Source organism: Nerophis lumbriciformis, linkage group LG21 (genome assembly GCF_033978685.3).
Source record: "Nerophis lumbriciformis linkage group LG21, RoL_Nlum_v2.1, whole genome shotgun sequence".
NCBI classification, from domain to species: domain Eukaryota; kingdom Metazoa; phylum Chordata; class Actinopteri; order Syngnathiformes; family Syngnathidae; genus Nerophis; species Nerophis lumbriciformis.
In genome coordinates, this window is record NC_084568.2 from 39,480,001 (window position 1) to 39,502,500 (window position 22,500).

The 22,500-nt window shown below is 38.8% G+C and overlaps 1 protein-coding gene across 3 annotated transcripts in view; it reads left to right on the forward strand.

Moving 5' to 3' along the window:
• The window catches only part of LOC133620811 (triple functional domain protein-like), a 263,468-nt gene extending 244,701 nt beyond the window's left edge, over positions 1–18,767 (forward strand). For all 3 annotated transcript variants that reach the window (XM_061982390.2, XM_061982387.2, XM_061982388.2), the window contains 5 exons: positions 6–127; positions 2,837–2,915; positions 2,983–3,183; positions 5,512–5,650; positions 17,476–18,767. In XM_061982390.2, the coding sequence (XP_061838374.2) occupies positions 6–127; positions 2,837–2,915; positions 2,983–3,183; positions 5,512–5,650; positions 17,476–18,024 (1,090 nt within the window). In that variant the 3' untranslated portion in view covers positions 18,025–18,767. The remainder of the gene's footprint in view (positions 1–5; positions 128–2,836; positions 2,916–2,982; positions 3,184–5,511; positions 5,651–17,475) is intronic.
• Positions 18,768–22,500: the final 3,733 nt, after the last annotated feature.

The following is a 22,500-nucleotide window of genomic DNA, read 5'->3' on the forward strand; positions in this document are numbered from 1 at the left end:
TCCAGTGATAGTGGTGAGGCCACCCTGCGGATCATTGGTGTGTCGTCTGATGATGACGGTGTTTACACCTGCACCGCCACCAACGACTTGGGCAGTGTCACCTCCTCAGCCAGCCTCAGACTGCTTGGTGGGTACTCACACACAAGTACTCACACACTAGTGGTGACACACAAGTACTGACACACAAGTACTGACACACAAGTGGTGACACACTAGTGGTGACATACAAGTAGTGACACATTAGTGGTGACACACAAGTAGTGACACACAAGTGGTGACAGACAAGTAGTGACACATTAGTGGTGACACACAAGTGGTGACACACTAGTGGTGACAGACAAGTAGTGACACACTAGTGGTGACACACTAGTGGTGACAGACAAGTAGTGACACACTAGTGGTGACACACTAGTGGTGACAGACAAGTAGTGACACACTAGTGGTGACACACTAGTGGTGACAGACAAGTAGTGACACACTAGTGGTGACACACTAGTGGTGACAGACAAGTAGTGACAGACAAGTGGTGACACACAAGTAGTGACACATTAGTGGTGACACACAAGTAGTGACACATTAGTGATAACAGACCAGTAGTGACACACTAGTGGTGACACACAAGTAGTGACACATTAGTGGTGACACACAAGTAGTGACACATTAGTGATAACAGACCAGTAGTGACACACAAGTAGTGACACACTAGTGGTGACAGACAAGTGGTGACACACAAGTAGTGACACATTAGTGATCACAAACAAGTAGTGACACATTAGTGATAACAGACCAGTAGTGACACACTAGTGGTGACAGACAAGTAGTGACACACTAGTGGTGACAGACAAGTGGTGACACACAAGTAGTGACACATTAGTGGTGACACACAAGTAGTGACACATTAGTGATAACAGACCAGTAGTGACACACAAGTAGTGACACACTAGTGGTGACAGACAAGTGGTGACACACAAGTAGTGACACATTAGTGATCACAAACAAGTAGTGACACATTAGTGGTGACACACAAGTAGTGACACATTAGTGATAACAGACCAGTAGTGACACACTAGTGGTGACAGACAAGTAGTGACACACTAGTGGTGACAGACAAGTGGTGACACACAAGTATTGACACATTAGTGGTGACAGACAAGTAGTGACACATTAGTGATAACAGACCAGTAGTGACACACTAGTGGTGACACACAAGTAGTGACACATTAGTGATAACAGACCAGTAGTGACACACTAGTGGTGACAGACAAGTAGTGACACACTGGTGGTGACAGACAAGTGGTGACAGACAAGTGGTGACACATTAGTGGTGACAGACAAGTAGTGACACATTAGTGGTGACACACAAGTAGTTACACATTAGTGATAACAGACCAGTAGTGACACACTAGTGGTCACAGACAAGTAGTGACACACTAGTGGTGACAGACAAGTAGTGACACATTAGTGATAACAGACCAGTAGTGACACACTAGTGGTGACAGACAAGTAGTGACACACTAGTGGTGACAGACAAGTGGTGACACACAAGTAGTGACACATTAGTGGTGACAGACAAGTAGTGACACATTAGTGATAACAGACCAGTAGTGACACACTAGTGGTGACATACAAGTAGTGACACATTAGTGGTGACAGACAAGTAGTGACACATTAGTGGTGACACACAAGTAGTTACACATTAGTGATAACAGACCAGTAGTGACACACTAGTGGTGACAGACAAGTAGTGACACATTAGTGATAACAGACCAGTAGTGACACACTAGTGGTGACAGACAAGTAGTGACACACTAGTGGTGACAGACAAGTGGTGACACACAAGTAGTGACACATTAGTGGTGACAGACAAGTAGTGACACATTAGTGATAACAGACCAGTAGTGACACACTAGTGGTGACATACAAGTAGTGACACATTAGTGGTGACAGACAAGTAGTGACACATTAGTGGTGACACACAAGTAGTTACACATTAGTGATAACAGACCAGTAGTGACACACTAGTGGTGACAGACAAGTGGTGACACACTAGTGGTGACAGACAAGTAGTGACACACTAGTGGTGACAGACAAGTAGTGACACACTGGTGGTGACAGACAAGTGGTGACACACTAGTGGTGACAGACAAGTGGTGACACACAAGTAGTGACACATTAGTGGTGACACACAAGTAGTGACACATTAGTGGTGACACACAAGTAGTGACACATTAGTGGTGACACACAAGTAGTGACACATTAGTGGTGACACACAAGTAGTGACACATTAGTGGTGACACACAAGTAGTGACACATTAGTGGTGACATACAAGTAGTGACACATTAGTGGTGACACACAAGTAGTTACACATTAGTGATAACAGACCAGTAGTGACACACTAGTGGTGACAGACAAGTGGTGACACACTAGTGGTGACAGACAAGTAGTGACACACTGGTGGTGACAGACAAGTGGTGACACACTAGTGGTGACAGACAAGTGGTGACACACTAGTGGTGACAGACAAGTGGTGACACACTAGTGGTGACAGACAAGTGGTGACACACTAGTGGTGACAGACAAGTGGTGACACACTAGTGGTGACAGACAAGTGGTGACACACTAGTGGTGACAGACAAGTGGTGACACACTAGTGGTGACAGACAAGTGGTGACACACAAGTAGTGACACATTAGTGGTGACACACAAGTAGTGACACATTAGTGGTGACACATTAGTGGTGACACACAAGTAGTGACACATTAGTGGTGACACACAAGTAGTGACACACTAGTGGTGACAGACACACAATGTGATGTGCGTGTGCGTGTGTGTCAGATGTGTCCATTGACGGCGTGCGAGTGAGCTGGAAGGACAACTTTGACAGTCACTTCAGCGAGGTGCTAGAACTGGGCAGGTAACCAGCAGCTTTTGTCCGTCGCCATGCCGACCTGACATGAACCATCCTACATAATGTCCACCAGGGGGCGTTTCTCTGTGGTCAAGCGCTGCGACCACCGCGCCACCAAGCGCACGGTGGCCGTCAAGCAGGTGAACAAGAAGCTGATGCGGCGGGACCGTGTCACACAGGAAGTCAACCTGCTGCACAGGCTGCAACATCCCAACATCATCAGCCTGATGGACACCTACGAGACCCCCAGCAGCTTTGTCCTGGTCCTGGAGATGTGCGTACACACACACACACACACACACACACACACACACACCTACGAGACTCCCAGCAGCTTTGTCCTGGTCCTGGAGATGTGCGTACACACACACACACACACACACACACACACACACACACACACACACACACACACACACACACACACACTCCTACGAGACCCCCAGCAGCTTTGTCCTGGTCCTGGAGATGTGCGTACACACACACACACACACACACACACACACACACACCTACGAGACCCCCAGCAGCTTTGTCCTGGTCCTGGAGATGTGCGTACACACACACACACACACACACACACACACACACACACACACACACACACACACACACACACACACACACACACACACTCCTACGAGACCCCCAGCAGCTTTGTCCTGGTCCTGGAGATGTGCGTACACACACACACACACACACACACACACACACACACACACCTACGAGACCCCCAGCAGCTTTGTCCTGGTCCTGGAGATGTGCGTACACACACACACACACACACACACACACACACACACACACACACACACACACACACACACTCCTACGAGACCCCCAGCAGCTTTGTCCTGGTCCTGGAGATGTGCGTACACACACACACACACACACACACACACACACACACACACACACACCTACGAGACCCCCAGCAGCTTTGTCCTGGTCCTGGAGATGTGCGTACACACACACACACACACACACACACACACACACCTACGAGACTCCCAGCAGCTTTGTCCTGGTCCTGGAGATGTGCGTACACACACACACACACACACACACACACACACACACACACACACACACACACACACACACACACACACTCCTACGAGACCCCCAGCAGCTTTGTCCTGGTCCTGGAGATGTGCGTACACACACACACACACACACACACACACACACACACCTACGAGACCCCCAGCAGCTTTGTCCTGGTCCTGGAGATGTGCGTACACACACACACACACACACACACACACACACACACACACACACACACACACACACACACACACACACACACACACACTCCTACGAGACCCCCAGCAGCTTTGTCCTGGTCCTGGAGATGTGCGTACACACACACACACACACACACACACACACACACACACACACCTACGAGACCCCCAGCAGCTTTGTCCTGGTCCTGGAGATGTGCGTACACACACACACACACACACACACACACACACACACACACACACACACACACACACACACACACACACACACACACACACTCCTACGAGACCCCCAGCAGCTTTGTCCTGGTCCTGGAGATGTGCGTACACACACACACACACACACACACACACACACACACCTACGAGACCCCCAGCAGCTTTGTCCTGGTCCTGGAGATGTGCGTACGTACACACACACACACACACACACACACACACACACACACACACACACACACCTACGAGACCCCCAGCAGCTTTGTCCTGGTCCTGGAGATGTGCGTACACACACACACACACACACACACACACACACACACACCTACGAGACCCCCAGCAGCTTTGTCCTGGTCCTGGAGATGTGCGTACGTACACACACACACACACACACACACACACACACACACACACACACACACACACACACACACACACACCTACGAGACCCCCAGCAGCTTTGTCCTGGTCCTGGAGATGTGCGTACACACACACACACACACACACACACACACACACACACCTACGAGACCCCCAGCAGCTTTGTCCTGGTCCTGGAGATGTGCGTACGTACACACACACACACACACACACACACACACACACACACACACACACACACACACACACACACACACACACCTACGAGACCCCCAGCAGCTTTGTCCTGGTCCTGGAGATGTGCGTACACACACACACACACACACACACACACACACACACACACACACACACACACTCACACCTACGAGACCCCCAGCAGCTTTGTACTGGTCCTGGAGATGTGCGTACACACACACACACACACACACACACACACACACACCTACGAGACCCCCAGCAGCTTTGTCCTGGTCCTGGAGATGTGCGTACACACACACACACACACACACACACACACCTACGAGACCCCCAGCAGCTTTGTACTGGTCCTGGAGATGTGCGTACACACACACACACACACACACACACACACACACACACACACACCTACGAGACCCCCAGCAGCTTTGTCCTGGTCCTGGAGATGTGCGTACACACACACACACACACACACACAGAGACACACACACACACACACACACAGGTGTGTAAGTATATGCTGAAGGATTGTGTTGGTGGTGTTCCAGGGCTGACCAAGGTCGTCTGCTGGACTACATCGTCAGCTGGGGCAATCTGACGGAGGAGAAGGTGGCGTCTTACCTGCGTGACATTTTAGATGCTTTACACTACTTGCACAACAGCAGAATCGTACATCTGGACATCAAGGTAGGCCTGACACACTCAATTCAGCCATTGTTCACTTCCACACCTTGAAAAGACTGCACTGCTCACACAAGGTCACACAAGGTCAGATGAAAAGGGTTCATCAGTTGCAAACAATTAGATCTTGTCAGAAGACAAACACATGACAAAAAGGTCATTAGATGAAAAAAGAACTGAACTCAGATGATTATTTAGTTGCAACAAAAATAAAGTGCAATTAGATTTGTATTGCTGGCGTCTGATTGGTGGCACATTAGAAAAAAAGCTTGTAAAATGTTTACAAAGTCAGTTAGCATGTAAATGCTCTATGTTACTCCAGTCATTTACATGCTAGGCTATTGGCTACTAGGAACCAGCAGCTACACAACAGCTAAGCACACAAAGTAGACATACGTAATACAAACCCCGTTTCCATATGAGTTGGGAAATTGTGTTAGATGTAAATATAAACGGAATACAATGATTTGCAAATCCTTTTCAAGCCATATTCAGTTGAATATGCTACAAAGACAACATATTTGATGTTCAAACTCATAAACTTTATTTTTTTTTGCAAATAATAATTAACTTAGAATTTCATGGCTGCAACACGTGACAAAGTAGTTGGGAAAGGGCATGTTCACCACTGTGTTACATGGCCTTTCCTTTTAACAACACTCAATAAACGATTGGGAACTGAGGAAACTAATTGTTGAAGCTTTGAAAGTGGAATTCTTTCCCATTCTTGTTTTATGTAGAGCTTCAGTCGTTCAACAACGCTGTCGTATTTTACGCTTCATAATGCGCCACACATTTTCGATGGGAGACAGGTCTGGACTGCAGGCGGGCCAGGAAAGTACCCGCACTCTTTTTTTTTACGAAGCCACGTTGATGTAACACGTGCTGAATGTGGCTTGGCATTGTCTTGCTGAAATAAGCAGGGGCATCCATGACAAAGACGGCGCTTAGGTGGCAGCATATGTTGTTCCAAAACCTGTATGTACCTTTCCGCATTAATGGTGCCTTCACAGATGTGTAAGTTACCCATGTCTTGGGCACTAATGCACCCCCATACCATCACACATGCTGCCTTTTGAACTTTGCGTCGATATCAGTCTGGATGGTTCGCTTCCCCTTTGGTCCGGATGACACGATGTGGAATATTTCCAAAAACAATTTGAAATGTGGACTCGTCAGACCATAGAACACTTTTCCCTTTGCATGAGTCCATCTTAGATGATCTCGGGCCCAGAGAAGCCGGCGGCGTTTCTGGGTGTTGTTGATAAATGGCTTTTGCTTTGCATAGTAGAGTTTTAACTTGCACTTACAGATGTAGTGACCAACTGTAGTTACTGACAGTGGTTTTCTGAAGTGTTCCTGAGCCCATGTGGTGATATCCTTTAGAGATTGATGTCGGTTTTTGATACAGTGCCGTCTGAGGGATGGAAGGTCACGGTCATTCAATGTTGGTTTCCGTTGATTTCTCCACATTCTCTGAACCTTTTGATGATATTACATCATTCAACTTACTGCCTCATGAGCTTAGCTTCAGGAGTTTTTGTGACCATTTGATGGCACCCCATTACAATTGCCACCCCACTTCAACTTAGACAGCTTAAGTCAGTAAGGTTATTGTTTGTCATTGTTTCCCAAGTCATTTTCTAACATGTGATTCCTGCTGATATCATGTCACGTTAATATCCGTATCGGCCAGTATTTGTATCAGAGGTGATAAAGATGTATCAGGACAATTAATTATGTGGTTACAAATCTAATAATAATCAAAGCAAGCCTCTATAGATGATAGACTAAGAAGTTATAGTACTTAGCACTATTGTATTTTTTTGAGCTTGCTATAAATAATAATACAAATTTACACTTAATAAAACTTGTAAATTGTTTTTTAATGTTTTTAGGGTACAATTCTATAGAGGTAACTGACTTATAACACCTAAAGTCATGTGTGTATGAATATACTGTACATGTTAATAACACCTGAAGTCATGTGTGTATGAATATACTGTACATGTTAACACCTAAAGTCATGTGTGTATGAATATACTGTACATGTTAATAACCCCTAAAGTCATGTGTGTATGAATATACTGTACATGTTAATGACACCTAAAGTCATGTGTGTATGAATATACTGTACATGTTAATAACACCTAAAGTCATGTGTGTATGAATGTACTGTACATGTTAATAACACCTAAAGTCATGTGTGTATGAATATACTGTACATGTTAATAACACCTAAAGTCATGTGTGTATGAATATACTGTACATGTTAATAACACCTAAAGTCATGTGTGTATGAATATACTGTACATGTTAATAACACCTAAAGTCATGTGTGTATGAATATACTGTACATGTTAATAACACCTAAAGTCATGTGTGTATGAATATACTGTACATGTTAATAACACCTAAAGTCATGTGTGTATGAATATACTGTACATGTTAACACCTAAAGTCATGTGTGTATGAATATACTGTACATGTTAATAACACCTAAAGTCATGTGTGTATGAATATACTGTACATGTTAATAACACCTAAAGTCATGTGTGTATGAATATACTGTACATGTTAATAACACCTAAAGTCATGTGTGTATGAATATACTGTACATGTTAATAACACCTAAAGTCATGTGTGTATGAATATACTGTACATGTTAATAACACCTAAAGCCATGTGTGTATGAATATACTGTACATGTTAATAACACCTAAAGTCATGTGTGTATGAATATACTGTACATGTTAATAACACCTAAAGTCATGTGTGTATGAATATACTGTACATGTTAATAACACCTAGTCATGTGTGTATGAATATACTGTACATGTTAATAACACCTAAAGTCATGTGTGTATGAATATACTGTACATGTTAATAACACCTAGTCATGTGTGTATGAATATACTGTACATGTTAATAACACCTAAAGTCATGTGTGTATGAATATACTGTACATGTTAATAACACCTAAAGTCATGTGTGTATGAATATACTGTACATGTTAATAACACCTAAAGTCATGTGTGTATGAATATACTGTACATGTTAATAACACCTAGTCATGTGTGTATGAATATACTGTACATGTTAATAACACCTAAAGTCATGTGTGTATGAATATACTGTACATGTTAATAACACCTAGTCATGTGTGTATGAATATACTGTACATGTTAATAACACCTAAAGTCATGTGTGTATGAATATACTGTACATGTTAATAACACCTAAAGTCATGTGTGTATGAATATACTGTACATGTTAATAACACCTAAAGTCATGTGTGTATGAATATACTGTACATGTTAATAACACCTAGTCATGTGTGTATGAATATACTGTACATGTTAATAACACCTAAAGTCATGTGTGTATGAATATACTGTACATGTTAATAACACCTAGTCATGTGTGTATGAATATACTGTACATGTTAACACCTAAAGTCATGTGTGTATGAATATACTGTACATGTTAATAACACCTAAAGTCATGTGTGTATGAATATACTGTACATGTTAATAACACCTAGTCATGTGTGTATGAATATACTGTACATGTTAATAACACCTAAAGTCATGTGTGTATGAATATACTGTACATGTTAATAACACCTAGTCATGTGTGTATGAATATACTGTACATGTTAATAACACCTAAAGTCATGTGTGTATGAATATACTGTACATGTTAATAACACCTAGTCATGTGTGTATGAATATACTGTACATGTTAATAACACCTAAAGTCATGTGTGTATGAATATACTGTACATGTTAATAACACCTAGTCATGTGTGTATGAATATACTGTACATGTTAATAACACCTAAAGTCATGTGTGTATGAATATACTGTACATGTTAATAACACCTAGTCATGTGTGTATGAATATACTGTACATGTTAATAACACCTAAAGTCATGTGTGTATGAATATACTGTACATGTTAATAACACCTAGTCATGTGTGTATGAATATACTGTACATGTTAATAACACCTAAAGTCATGTGTGTATGAATATACTGTACATGTTAATAACACCTAAAGTCATGTGTGTATGAATATACTGTACATGTTAACACCTAAAGTCATGTGTGTATGAATATACTGTACATGTTAATAACACCTAGTCATGTGTGTATGAATATACTGTACATGTTAATAACACCTAAAGTCATGTGTGTATGAATATACTGTACATGTTAATAACACCTAAAGTCATGTGTGTATGAATATACTGTACATGTTAATGACACCTAAAGTCATGTGTGTATGAATATACTGTACATGTTAATGACACCTAAAGTCATGTGTGTATGAATATACTGTACATGTTAATAACATCTAAAGTCATGTGTGTATGAATATACTGTACATGTTAATAACACCTAGTCATGTGTGTATGAATATACTGTACATGTTAACACCTAAAGTCATGTGTGTATGAATATACTGTACATGTTAATAACACCTAAAGTCATGTGTGTATGAATATACTGTACATGTTAACACCTAAAGTCATGTGTGTATGAATATACTGTACATGTTAATAACACCTAAAGTCATGTGTGTATGAATATACTGTACATGTTAATAACACCTAGTCATGTGTGTATGAATATACTGTACATGTTAATAACACCTAAAGTCATGTGTGTATGAATATACTGTACATGTTAATAACACCTAAAGTCATGTGTGTATGAATATACTGTACATGTTAACACCTAAAGTCATGTGTGTATGAATATACTGTACATGTTAATAACACCTAGTCATGTGTGTATGAATATACTGTACATGTTAATAACACCTAAAGTCATGTGTGTATGAATATACTGTACATGTTAATAACACCTAGTCATGTGTGTATGAATATACTGTACATGTTAACACCTAAAGTCATGTGTGTATGAATATACTGTACATGTTAATAACACCTAAAGTCATGTGTGTATGAATATACTGTACATGTTAATAACACCTAGTCATGTGTGTATGAATATACTGTACATGTTAATAACACCTAAAGTCATGTGTGTATGAATATACTGTACATGTTAATAACACCTAAAGTCATGTGTGTATGAATATACTGTACATGTTAATAACACCTAGTCATGTGTGTATGAATATACTGTACATGTTAATAACACCTAAAGTCATGTGTGTATGAATATACTGTACATGTTAATAACACCTAAAGTCATGTGTGTATGAATATACTGTACATGTTAACACCTAAAGTCATGTGTGTATGAATATACTGTACATGTTAATAACACCTAGTCATGTGTGTATGAATATACTGTACATGTTAATAACACCTAAAGTCATGTGTGTATGAATATACTGTACATGTTAATAACACCTAAAGTCATGTGTGTATGAATATACTGTACATGTTAATAACACCTAAAGTCATGTGTGTATGAATATACTGTACATGTTAATAACACCTAAAGTCATGTGTGTATGAATATACTGTACATGTTAATGACACCTAAAGTCATGTGTGTATGAATATACTGTACATGTTAATAACACCTAAAGTCATGTGTGTATGAATATACTGTACATGTTAATAACACCTAAAGTCATGTGTGTATGAATATACTGTACATGTTAATAACACCTAAAGTCATGTGTGTATGAATATACTGTACATGTTAATAACACCTAAAGTCATGTGTGTATGAATATACTGTACATGTTAATAACCCCTAAAGTCATGTGTGTATGAATGTGTGCGTGTGGTGATGTTGTGTGTTTGTGTTGTGGTTGTTGACAGTTGTTACATCCCTAATGTGTTGTGTGATTGTGTTGTGGTTGTTGACAGTTGTTACATCCCTAATATGTGTTGTGTTGTGTGTTTGTGTTGTGGTTGTTGACAGTTGTTACATCCCTAATGTGTTGTGTGATTGTGTTGTGGTTGTTGACAGTTGTTACATCCCTAATATGTGTTGTGTTGTGTGTTTGTGTTGTGGTTGTTGACAGTTGTTACATCCCTAATGTGTTGTGTGATTGTGTTGTGGTTGTTGACAGTTGTTACATCCCTAATATGTGTTGTGTTGTGTGTTTGTGTTGTGGTTGTTGACAGTTGTTACATCCCTAATGTGTTGTGTGATTGTGTTGTGGTTGTTGACAGTTGTTACATCCCTAATATGTGTTGTGGTTGTTGACAGTTGTTACATCCCTAATATGTGTTGTGGTTGTTGTTACATCCCTAATATGTTGTGTGTTTGTGTTGTGGTTGTTGACAGTTGTTACATCCCTAATATGTTGTGTGTTTGTGTTGTGGTTGTTGACAGTTGTTACATCCCTAATATGTGTTGTGTTGTGTGTTTGTGTTGTGGTTGTTGACAGTTGTTACATCCCTAATATGTGTTGTGTTGTGTGTTTGTGTTGTGGTTGTTGACAGTTGTTACATCCCTAATATGTGTTGTGTTGTGTGTTTGTGTTGTGGTTGTTGACAGTTGTTACATCCCTAATATGTGTTGTGTTTGTGTTGTGGTTGTTGACAGTTGTTACATCCCTAATATGTGTTGTGTGTTTGTGTTGTGGTTGTTGACAGTTGTTACATCCCTAATATGTTGTGTGTTTGTGTTGTGGTTGTTGACAGTTGTTACATCCCTAATATGTTGTGTGTTTGTGTTGTGGTTGTTGACAGTTGTTACATCCCTAATATGTGTTGTGTTGTGTGTTTGTGTTGTGGTTCTTCACAGTTGTTACATCCCTAATATGTGTTGTGTGTTTGTGTTGTGGTTGTTGACAGTTGTTACATCCCTAATGTGTTGTGTTGTGTGTTTGTGTTGTGGTTGTTGACAGTTGTTACATCCCTAATATGTGTTGTGTTTGTGTTGTGGTTGTTGACAGTTGTTACATCCCTAATATGTGTTGTGTGATTGTGTTGTAGACAGTTGTTACATCCCTAATATGTGTTGTGTTGTGTGTTTGTGTTGTGGTTGTTGACAGTTGTTACATCCCTAATATGTGTTGTGTTTGTGTTGTGGTTGTTGACAGTTGTTACATCCCTAATATGTTGTGTGTTTGTGTTGTGGTTGTTGACAGTTGTTACATCCCTAATATGTGTTGTGTGATTGTGTTGTTGACAGTTGTTACATCCCTAATATGTGTTGTGTGATTGTGTTGTTGACAGTTGTTACATCCCTAATATGTGTTGTGTGATTGTGTTGTAGACAGTTGTTACATCCCTAATATGTGTTTGTGTTGTGGTTGTTGACAGTTGTTACATCCCTAGTATGTGTTGTGTTGTGGTTGTTGACAGTTGTTACATCCCTAGTATGTGTTTGTGTTGTGGTTGTTGACAGTTGTTACATCCCTAGTATGTGTTGTGTTGTGGTTGTTGACAGTTGTTACATCCCTAGTATGTGTTGTGTTGTGGTTGTTGACAGTTGTTACATCCCTAATATGTGTTTGTGTTGTGGTTGTTGACAGTTGTTACATCCCTAATATGTGTTTGTGTTGTGGTTGTTGACAGTTGTTACATCCCTAGTACAGTGGTTCTCAAACTTTTTTTGTCATCCCCCACTTTGGACAAGGGGGAGTTTTCAAGCCCCACCTGCCCCCATCGCCCCAACAGAGCGCTAATGCCAAGCTTTAACATTTTCAAATTTATTGAACATCAAGTTGTATACATTCGAACTCAATAACATAAAATAACATTAAGTTCAATAATAAATAAAATAACTGTGCAGCTGTGGTATAACTTGCATCAAGTTCAATAATAAATAAAATAACTTACATCAAGTTCAATAATAAATAAAACAAAAGTGTTATAACTTGCATCAAGTTCAATAATAAATCAAAAAAAGTGTTATAACTTGCATCAAGTTCAATAATAAATCAAATAAAAGTGTTATAACTTGCATCAAGTTAAAAAAAAAATAAAAAAAAATGTTATAACTTGCATCAAGTTCAATAATAAATCAAAAAGTGTTAACTTGCATCACGTTCAATAATAAATCAAAAAAAGTGTTATAACTTGCATCAAGTTCAATAATAAATCAAATAACTTGCATCAAGTGCAATAATAAATCAAAAATAGTGTTATAACTTGCATCAAGTTCAATAATAAATAAAACAAGTGTTATAACTTGCATCAAGTTCAATAATAAATAAAAAAAAGTGTTATAACTTGCATCACGTTCAATAATAAATAAAAAAAACTGTTATAACGTGCATCAAGTTCAATGATAAATCAAAAAAAGTGTTATAACTTGCATCAAGTTCAATAATAAATCAAAAAGTGTTATAACTTGCATCAAGTTCAATAATAAATCAAATAACTTGCATCACGTTCAATAATAAATCAAAAAAGTGTTATAACTTGCATCAAGTTCAATAATAAATCAAAAAAAGTGTTATAACTTGCATCAAGTTCAATAATAAATCAAAAAGTGTTATAACTTGCATCACGTTCAATAATAAATCAAAAAAAGTGTTATAACTTGCATCAAGTTCAATAATAAATCAAATAACTTGCATCAAGTTCAATAATAAATCAAAAAAAGTGTTATAACTTGCATCAAGTTCAATAATAAATAAAACAAAAGTGTTATAACTTGCATCAAGTTCAATAATAAAAAAATGTTTATAACTTGCATCAAGTTCAATAATAAATCAAATAAAAGTGTTATAACTTGCATCAAGTTCAATAATAAATCCAATAACTTGCATCAAGTTCAATAATAAATCAAAAAAAGTGTTATAACTTGCATCAAGTTCAATAATAAATCAAAAAAAGTGTTATAACTTGCATCAAGTTCAATAATAAATAAAACAAAAGTGTTATAACTTGCATCAAGTTCAATAATAAATCAAAAAGTGTTAAAACTTGTATCAAGTTCAATAATAAATCCAATAACTTGCATCAAGTTCAATAATAAATCAAAAAAAGTGTTATAACTTGCATCAAGTTCAATAATAAATCAAAAAAAGTGTTATAACTTGCATCAAGTTCAAAAAAAAATAAAAAAAAATGTTATAACTTGCATCAAGTTCAATAATAAATCAAAAAGTGTTAACTTGCATCACGTTCAATAATAAATCAAAAAAAGTGTTATAACTTGCATCAAGTTCAATAATAAATCAAATAACTTGCATCAAGTGCAATAATAAATCAAAAATAGTGTTATAACTTGCATCAAGTTCAATAATAAATAAAACAAGTGTTATAACTTGCATCAAGTTCAATAATAAATAAAAAAAAGTGTTATAACTTGCATCACGTTCAATAATAAATAAAAAAAACTGTTATAACGTGCATCAAGTTCAATGATAAATCAAAAAAAGTGTTATAACTTGCATCAAGTTCAATAATAAATCAAAAAGTGTTATAACTTGCATCAAGTTCAATAATAAATCAAATAACTTGCATCACGTTCAATAATAAATCAAAAAAGTGTTATAACTTGCATCAAGTTCAATAATAAATCAAAAAAAGTGTTATAACTTGCATCAAGTTCAATAATAAATCAAAAAGTGTTATAACTTGCATCACGTTCAATAATAAATCAAAAAAAGTGTTATAACTTGCATCAAGTTCAATAATAAATCAAATAACTTGCATCAAGTTCAATAATAAATCAAAAAAAGTGTTATAACTTGCATCAAGTTCAATAATAAATAAAACAAAAGTGTTATAACTTGCATCAAGTTCAATAATAAAAAAATGTTTATAACTTGCATCAAGTTCAATAATAAATCAAATAAAAGTGTTATAACTTGCATCAAGTTCAATAATAAATCCAATAACTTGCATCAAGTTCAATAATAAATCAAAAAAAGTGTTATAACTTGCATCAAGTTCAATAATAAATCAAAAAAAGTGTTATAACTTGCATCAAGTTCAATAATAAATAAAACAAAAGTGTTATAACTTGCATCAAGTTCAATAATAAATCAAAAAGTGTTAAAACTTGTATCAAGTTCAATAATAAATCCAATAACTTGCATCAAGTTCAATAATAAATCAAAAAAAGTGTTATAACTTGCATCAAGTTCAATAATAAATCAAAAAAAGTGTTATAACTTGCATCAAGTTCAATAATAAATCAAAAAGTGTTATAACTTGCATCAAGTTCAATAATAAAACAAAAGTTTTATAACTTGCATCAAGTTCAATAATAAATCAAAAAAAGTGTTATAACTTGCATCAAGTTCAATAATAAATCAAAAAAAGTGTTATAACTTGCATCAAGTTCAATAATAAATCAAACAAAAGTGTTATAACTTGCATCAAGTTCAGTAATAAATCAAAAAGTGTTATAACTTGCATCAAGTTCAATAATAAATCCAATAACTTGCATCAAGTTCAATAATAAATAAAAAAAACTGTTATAACGTGCATCAAGTTCAATGATAAATCAAAAAAAGTGTTATAACTTGCATCACGTTCAATAATAAATCAAAAAAGTGTTATAACTTGCATCAAGTTCAATAATAAATCAAAAAAAGTGTTATAACTTGCATCAAGTTCAATAATAAATCAAAAAGTGTTATAACTTGCATCACGTTCAATAATAAATCAAAAAAAGCGTTATAACTTGCATCAAGTTCAATAATAAATCAAATAACTTGCATCAAGTTCAATAATAAATCAAAAAAAGTGTTATAACTTGCATCAAGTTCAATAATAAATAAAACAAAAGTGTTATAACTTGCATCAAGTTCAATAATAAAAAAGTGTTATAACTTGCATCAAGTTCAATAATAAATCAAATAAAAGTGTTATAACTTGCATCAAGTTCAATAATAAATCCAATAACTTGCATCAAGTTCAATAATAAATCAAAAAAAGTGTTATAACTTGCATCAAGTTCAATAATAAATCAAAAAAAGTGTTATAACTTGCATCAAGTTCAATAATAAATAAAACAAAAGTGTTATAACTTGCATCAAGTTCAATAATAAATCAAAAAAAGTGTTATAACTTGCATCAAGTTCAATAATAAATCAAATAACTTGCATCAAGTTCAATAATAAATACAATAAAAGTGCCACTTTGCAATCTTTGCAAAAAAAAAAAGGAGGAGCTATGCATTTGGCAAGACAGGGCAAGTGACAGCACTTTTCCCCGGGAGAGCCACCTTGCTTCACTGTGAAACAGCACGGCTGTATGATCAGCTCCCATTTCCTCACACAGTGCAGAGAACAGTCACACTTTCAGTGGTCGTGTTTTGATCAAATTTACCGCGCTCACAACATCTGTTAAAACCTCATTGAGTTCGGGGCTGAGCTGCCTTGACGCGAGTGCTTCCCGGTGAATGACACAGTGTGTGCCCGTCACATTTTTATTTCTCTGCAGGTGCTGGCTCTGGCTCGACGACCTTTGAGGTGCGAGTCACAAATGTATATATTTGTGTAATTGTGATCCACACATTAGCCTGCTACCCATCCGCTCGAAAGTTTGTTCCGCTTAGCCCCGCCCCCATTAGTTACTGTTGCTATGTCTGTCAAACTGCGCTCCTACCGAGAAATATAAAGCCTACAGTAAAAATAAGTACCGGTAATTTCCATTTATTTATATAGCGGATTTCACAGACAGAATCACAAAGTGATTTACAGTGTGTATAGAAAATGAAAGCATAGTAAAAAAAATAATCTAAGAATATAATAATTTAAAAAAACATTTAAAGTGAAATTTCCTCCCGTTCCTCGCGCCCCACCTGTCATGTCTCTATTCCCCACCAGTGGGGCGCGCCCCACACTTTGAGAAACGCTGCCCTAGTATGTGTTGTGTTGTGGTTGTTGACAGTTGTTACATCCCTAACATGTTGTGTGTTTGTGTTCAGCCTGAGAACCTTCTGGTGTGTCACAGTTCCATGGCTCATGCGTGGGTGAAAGTGGCAGACCTGGGTGACGCGGTGCAGCTGACCAGCGCCCCCTACGTGCATCCTCTGCTGGGCAGCCCCGAGTTTGCGTCCCCAGAGTTGGTGCTGGGTGAGCCGGTGTCGCCCGCGTCGGACGTGTGGAGCGCGGGCGTGGTGGCCTACGTGCTGCTGAGCGGCGCCTCGCCCTTCCTGGACGAGAGCGCGGAGGAGACGTGCGTGAACATCTGTCGCCAGGACTTCAGCTTCCCCGTGGATTATTTTCAGGGCGTGAGTCAGGCCGCACGCCACTTTGTGTGTTCGCTGCTGACCGCCGACCCGGCCGGGAGGCCGCCATCGGGGCTCTGTCTGCAGGAGGCGTGGCTTCAGGCCGCCGACGACCGCTCGCCCTCCGAGCGCTGCCTGGATACTTCTCGTCTCGTGTCCTTCATCGAGCGCAGGAAACATCAGACGGACGCTCGGCCCCTCGGAGTGCAGACTTTGACTCAGAGTGGCCTGCAGCGTCGGGTATGAAGAAGGAAGTGGAACTCATCCTCTTTGACTGAAGGTCATGTGATCCTTCATGGTCCACTGCTGCTTGCTGCTTTTACTACTTGCTCTTTGACACTCCCACTTTCTTACCACGCCTCTTAGCTTACACAGCAACAACTGTGTGTGCGTGTGTGTGTGTGTGTGTGTGCGCGTGTGTGTGTGTGTGTGTGTGTGCGCGGCGCAGCCTTACCTTGTACAAAGACTTCTACTGCCTTGGTGGGCCTGCCGTTGGAGGTGGGTGTAAAAGTTAGTCACGTGTTGCAGCTTGAATCTTTGATGCAACTATTTTCGAAGTGTCATGGTGGAGTGACGCCTGCGACACTGCTGGTGGTGTTTGTGCTGCCATCATTTCATTTCTACCAAAGTTATTCACTCATTCTTTGTCAAATATTGTTTACCAGTCACAAAAAGACACCTTCACAAAGTCAAGGATCAGCGCTGAAGTTTGATCTTGTATATTATTTTGTTTAAAAGCCTTTTCTGTTGCCAAACTCATTATTGTTGGAAGAGAATTCCTTCCCTTTTCATGAAAAATTAGTATTTTATTTATTTTTTGTGTGCTGAGGTTATTCCTAAAAAATAAAATGGATGACTCGGTTTTTTGTTACCTTGCTTTTGTTTTGTACTTTATTGCATGTATATTTCTTTGTACAGATCATATTTCTCTTGTAGATATTCTCTTTTTTCCATCAGTTATTTGAAGATTAAACATATTGGACACATGAGACCAGCTTTGTCCTTTAACAAGATTTCATGCAGATGTTATTCATGCAGATGTTATTCATGCAGATGTTATTCATGCAGATGTTATCACAGCTGTCTAAAACTGATTCAAATCAAACAAAACCAGTAAAGTAAGAAAAATGTATATATAATCCTCTAATATATGTATACTAACATGCTTTGTACCTGTCATACAGAGTTCCATCCATCCATTTTCTACCGCTTATTCCCTTTGGGGTCGCGGGGGGCGCTGGAGCCTATCTCAGCTACAATCGGGCGGAAGGCGGGGTTGTCTTTCAATAAATGTATATACAGTATATACGATATATATAGATAGATATGTCTATATAGGTATATATATCTACTAGAGATGCGCGGTTTGCGGGCACAACCGCGGAGTCCGCAGATCGGGCGAATTAAATTAAAAAAAATTAGATTTTATCCGCGGGTCGGGTCGGGTCGGGTCGGGTCGGGTGGTTAAAAAAAAATTAGATTTTAAATAGATTCAGGCGGGTGGCAGTTAAACCAATTGGGAAATATATATACATAGTTAAATGTTGTTACCCACATACGAAAAACGAGCAGGCACCTGCAGCATATGCCACAACAGAAGAAAAAAAAAGAAAAGAGATGGACACTTTTACGGAGCGGAGAAGGGACGCCTCGCCGGGGTCCGGGGCCGAGGCCCCTTCCCCCGAGAGGGCCCCACCGGGAGCCGTAGCTGAGGCGATCCGCGAGAAGGGCCCGACGCACGTCCAGGGTCACCACCGCGCCCACCGCACCGACACCCCGCCTTCGCCGCGGCCGGCGTCACACGCAGCGCAGGTAAGCAGCTTACCTGCCCGCCACCCCCGTGGCCGGGGGCTCGTAACAGGGGTCACTCCGCGCGCTCCGCCCGCGCAGCTTACCTGCCCGCCACCCCTGTTGCCGGGGGCGCGTAACAGGGGTCACTCCGCGCGCAGTGCGCTCACGAAAGGGGTGGGGCTCAGCCTGGTTGATATAGACAGCAGCTAGGACGTTGGCCATGGAAGTTGGAACCCGCTAAGGAGTGTGTAACAACCCACCTGCCGAATCAACTAGCCCTGAAAATGGATGGCGCTGGAGCCTCGGGCCCATACCCGGCCGTCGCCGGCAGCGAGACGCGCTTGGAGGTGCGCTCAGCGCGGCTCCCATATGATTGCGCACTGGTGTGCGTCTGGGTCGTGACAGCGTGGCACGCGAATGTCTGTGCTGCATTGGATCAGTCTCCTTTCTTTAACAGGCAAAAGCTTTATAACCTCACTAATGCCTTGCATCGTCTATATTAGATGTATAACAATGGGCGGATGGCGGGCGGATGCGGTTCTGATCAAATGTTAGATCGGGTGGATTGCGGATGAAATAATTGCCTATCCGCGCATCTCTAATATCTACATATATATTGCTATATAGATAGATATATATAGATAGATATATATCTATATAGATAGATATATATCTATCTATATAGGTATAGATATATATCTATATATATATATAGATATATATCTATATGTATATATATATATAGATATATATATCTGTAGATATTTATATGTATATATATATATATACAGATATATATATATATATATATATATATATATATATATATATATATATAGATAGATAGAGATGTCCGATATTATCGGCTGATAAATACTTTAAAATGTAATATCGGAAATTATCTGTATTGGGTTTGGTTTTTTTATCGGTATTGTTTTTATTTTATTTTTGTTTTTGTTTTTATTAAATCAACATAAAAAACCCAAGATACACTTACAATTAGTGCACCAACCCAAAAAAACTCCCTCCCCCATTTACACTCATTGTTGTTTCTTTCTGTTATTAATATTGTGGTTCCTACATTATATATCAATATATATCAATACAGTCTGCAAGGGATACAGTCCGTAAGCACACATGATTGTGCGTGCTGCTGCTCCACTAATAGTACTAACCTTTAACACTTCATTTGACTCATTTTCATTCATTACTAGTTTCTATGTAACTTTTTATATTGTTTTACTTTCTTTTTTGTCCAAGAAAATGTTTTTAATTTATTTATCTTATTTTATTTTATTAATTATTTAAAAAAGGACCTTATCTTCACCATACCTGGTTATCCAAATTAGGCATAATAATGTGTTAATTCCACCACTGTATATATCGGTTGATATCGGTATCTGTAATTAAGAGTTGGACAATATCGGATATCGGCAAAAAAAAGCCATTATCAGACATCCCTACATTTAATACATGAATGTTTTTAATTTCAGGCAAATGATGCATTTTAAATAACAACATTAATAATTGTATTATTTGTTGCAAGCATACTTGCCAACCCTCCCGGATTTTCCGGGAGACTCCCGAAATTCAGCGCCTCTCCCGAAAACCTCCCGGGACAAATTTTCTCCCGAAAATCTCCCGAAATTCAGGCGGAGCTGGAAGTCACGCCCCCTCCAGCTCCATGCGGACCTGAGTGACGTGTCAACAGCCTGTGTTCACGTCCGCTTTCCCACAATATAAACAGCATGCCTGCCCAATCACGTTATAACTGTAGAATGATCGAGGGCGAGTTATTGGTTTCTTATGTGTGTTTAGTGTTAGGCAGTTTCATTAACGTCCTCCCAGCGCGGCAACAACACACAACAACAGCAGTCATGTTTTATTCTACCGTAAAGCAGTTCGTCTGCCGTAAACAGCAATGTTGTTGTAATATATTGAGTTGGAGGCAATAAACAGGCGAGGTGATGAAGTACGTCTCTTTACTGTTGACTTCAGAACAGACTCACACACTTGACGTCAGGTGCGCAACACCACGTAAAGTCGTTGGCCAACCAAAAAGTAACCCCAGTACGCTATAGCCAACATTCACCAGGAGATGGCAACAGACAAACATAGATCACTCTATTACATTCCTCCCCTTTTAGAAATGTAGAAGTTACTCAAAATAAATAAACAACCCAACCAAAAAATGCAGCAGCTCAATTAAAAGAACTGTACTTAAGCCACATTCTTTTTTCTTTTTTTTAGTACTGAACTCTTAACCCTCATTTATAAACAATAACATGCTTATTATACAAACAGTATTTGTACATCTTTAACACAGATTTTTATACTGTCTTCAGAGATTCTGTTTTTTTGGTGGTACTCGAAACCTTTCTGGGTACCTGCGAAAGGGTGTTCAGCATGGCTAGAAAAATAGTGACAGAGAATAGAACAAGGATGTAACCCTTAACTCAACAATGAGTAGATGAGTGTTATGTGTGTGTATATGTGTAAATAAATGAACACTGAAATTCAAATATTTCTTTTATATATATATATATATATATATATATATATATATATATAATAAAATAAATATATATATATATATAGCTAGAATTCACTGAAAGTCAAGTATTTCATGTATATATATATATATATATATATATATATATATATATATATGAAATACTTGACTTGGTGAATTCTAGCTGTATATATACTTCTCCCCTCTTAGCCACGCCCCCGCCCCACCCCCTCCCGAAATCGGAGGTCTCAAGGTTGGTAGTAAGTATGGTTGTAAGTTGATCTTTATTTCTTAGTTTTTTGTTTTATTTATTGTTTATAAGGATACAAGGTTATGCAGAGGTGTACTTTGAACAATTTCCTAGAGACTAATCAAATTCTTTTTAAGAGTGTGGGGGGTGCAAAATGTGTTCCTCTTCC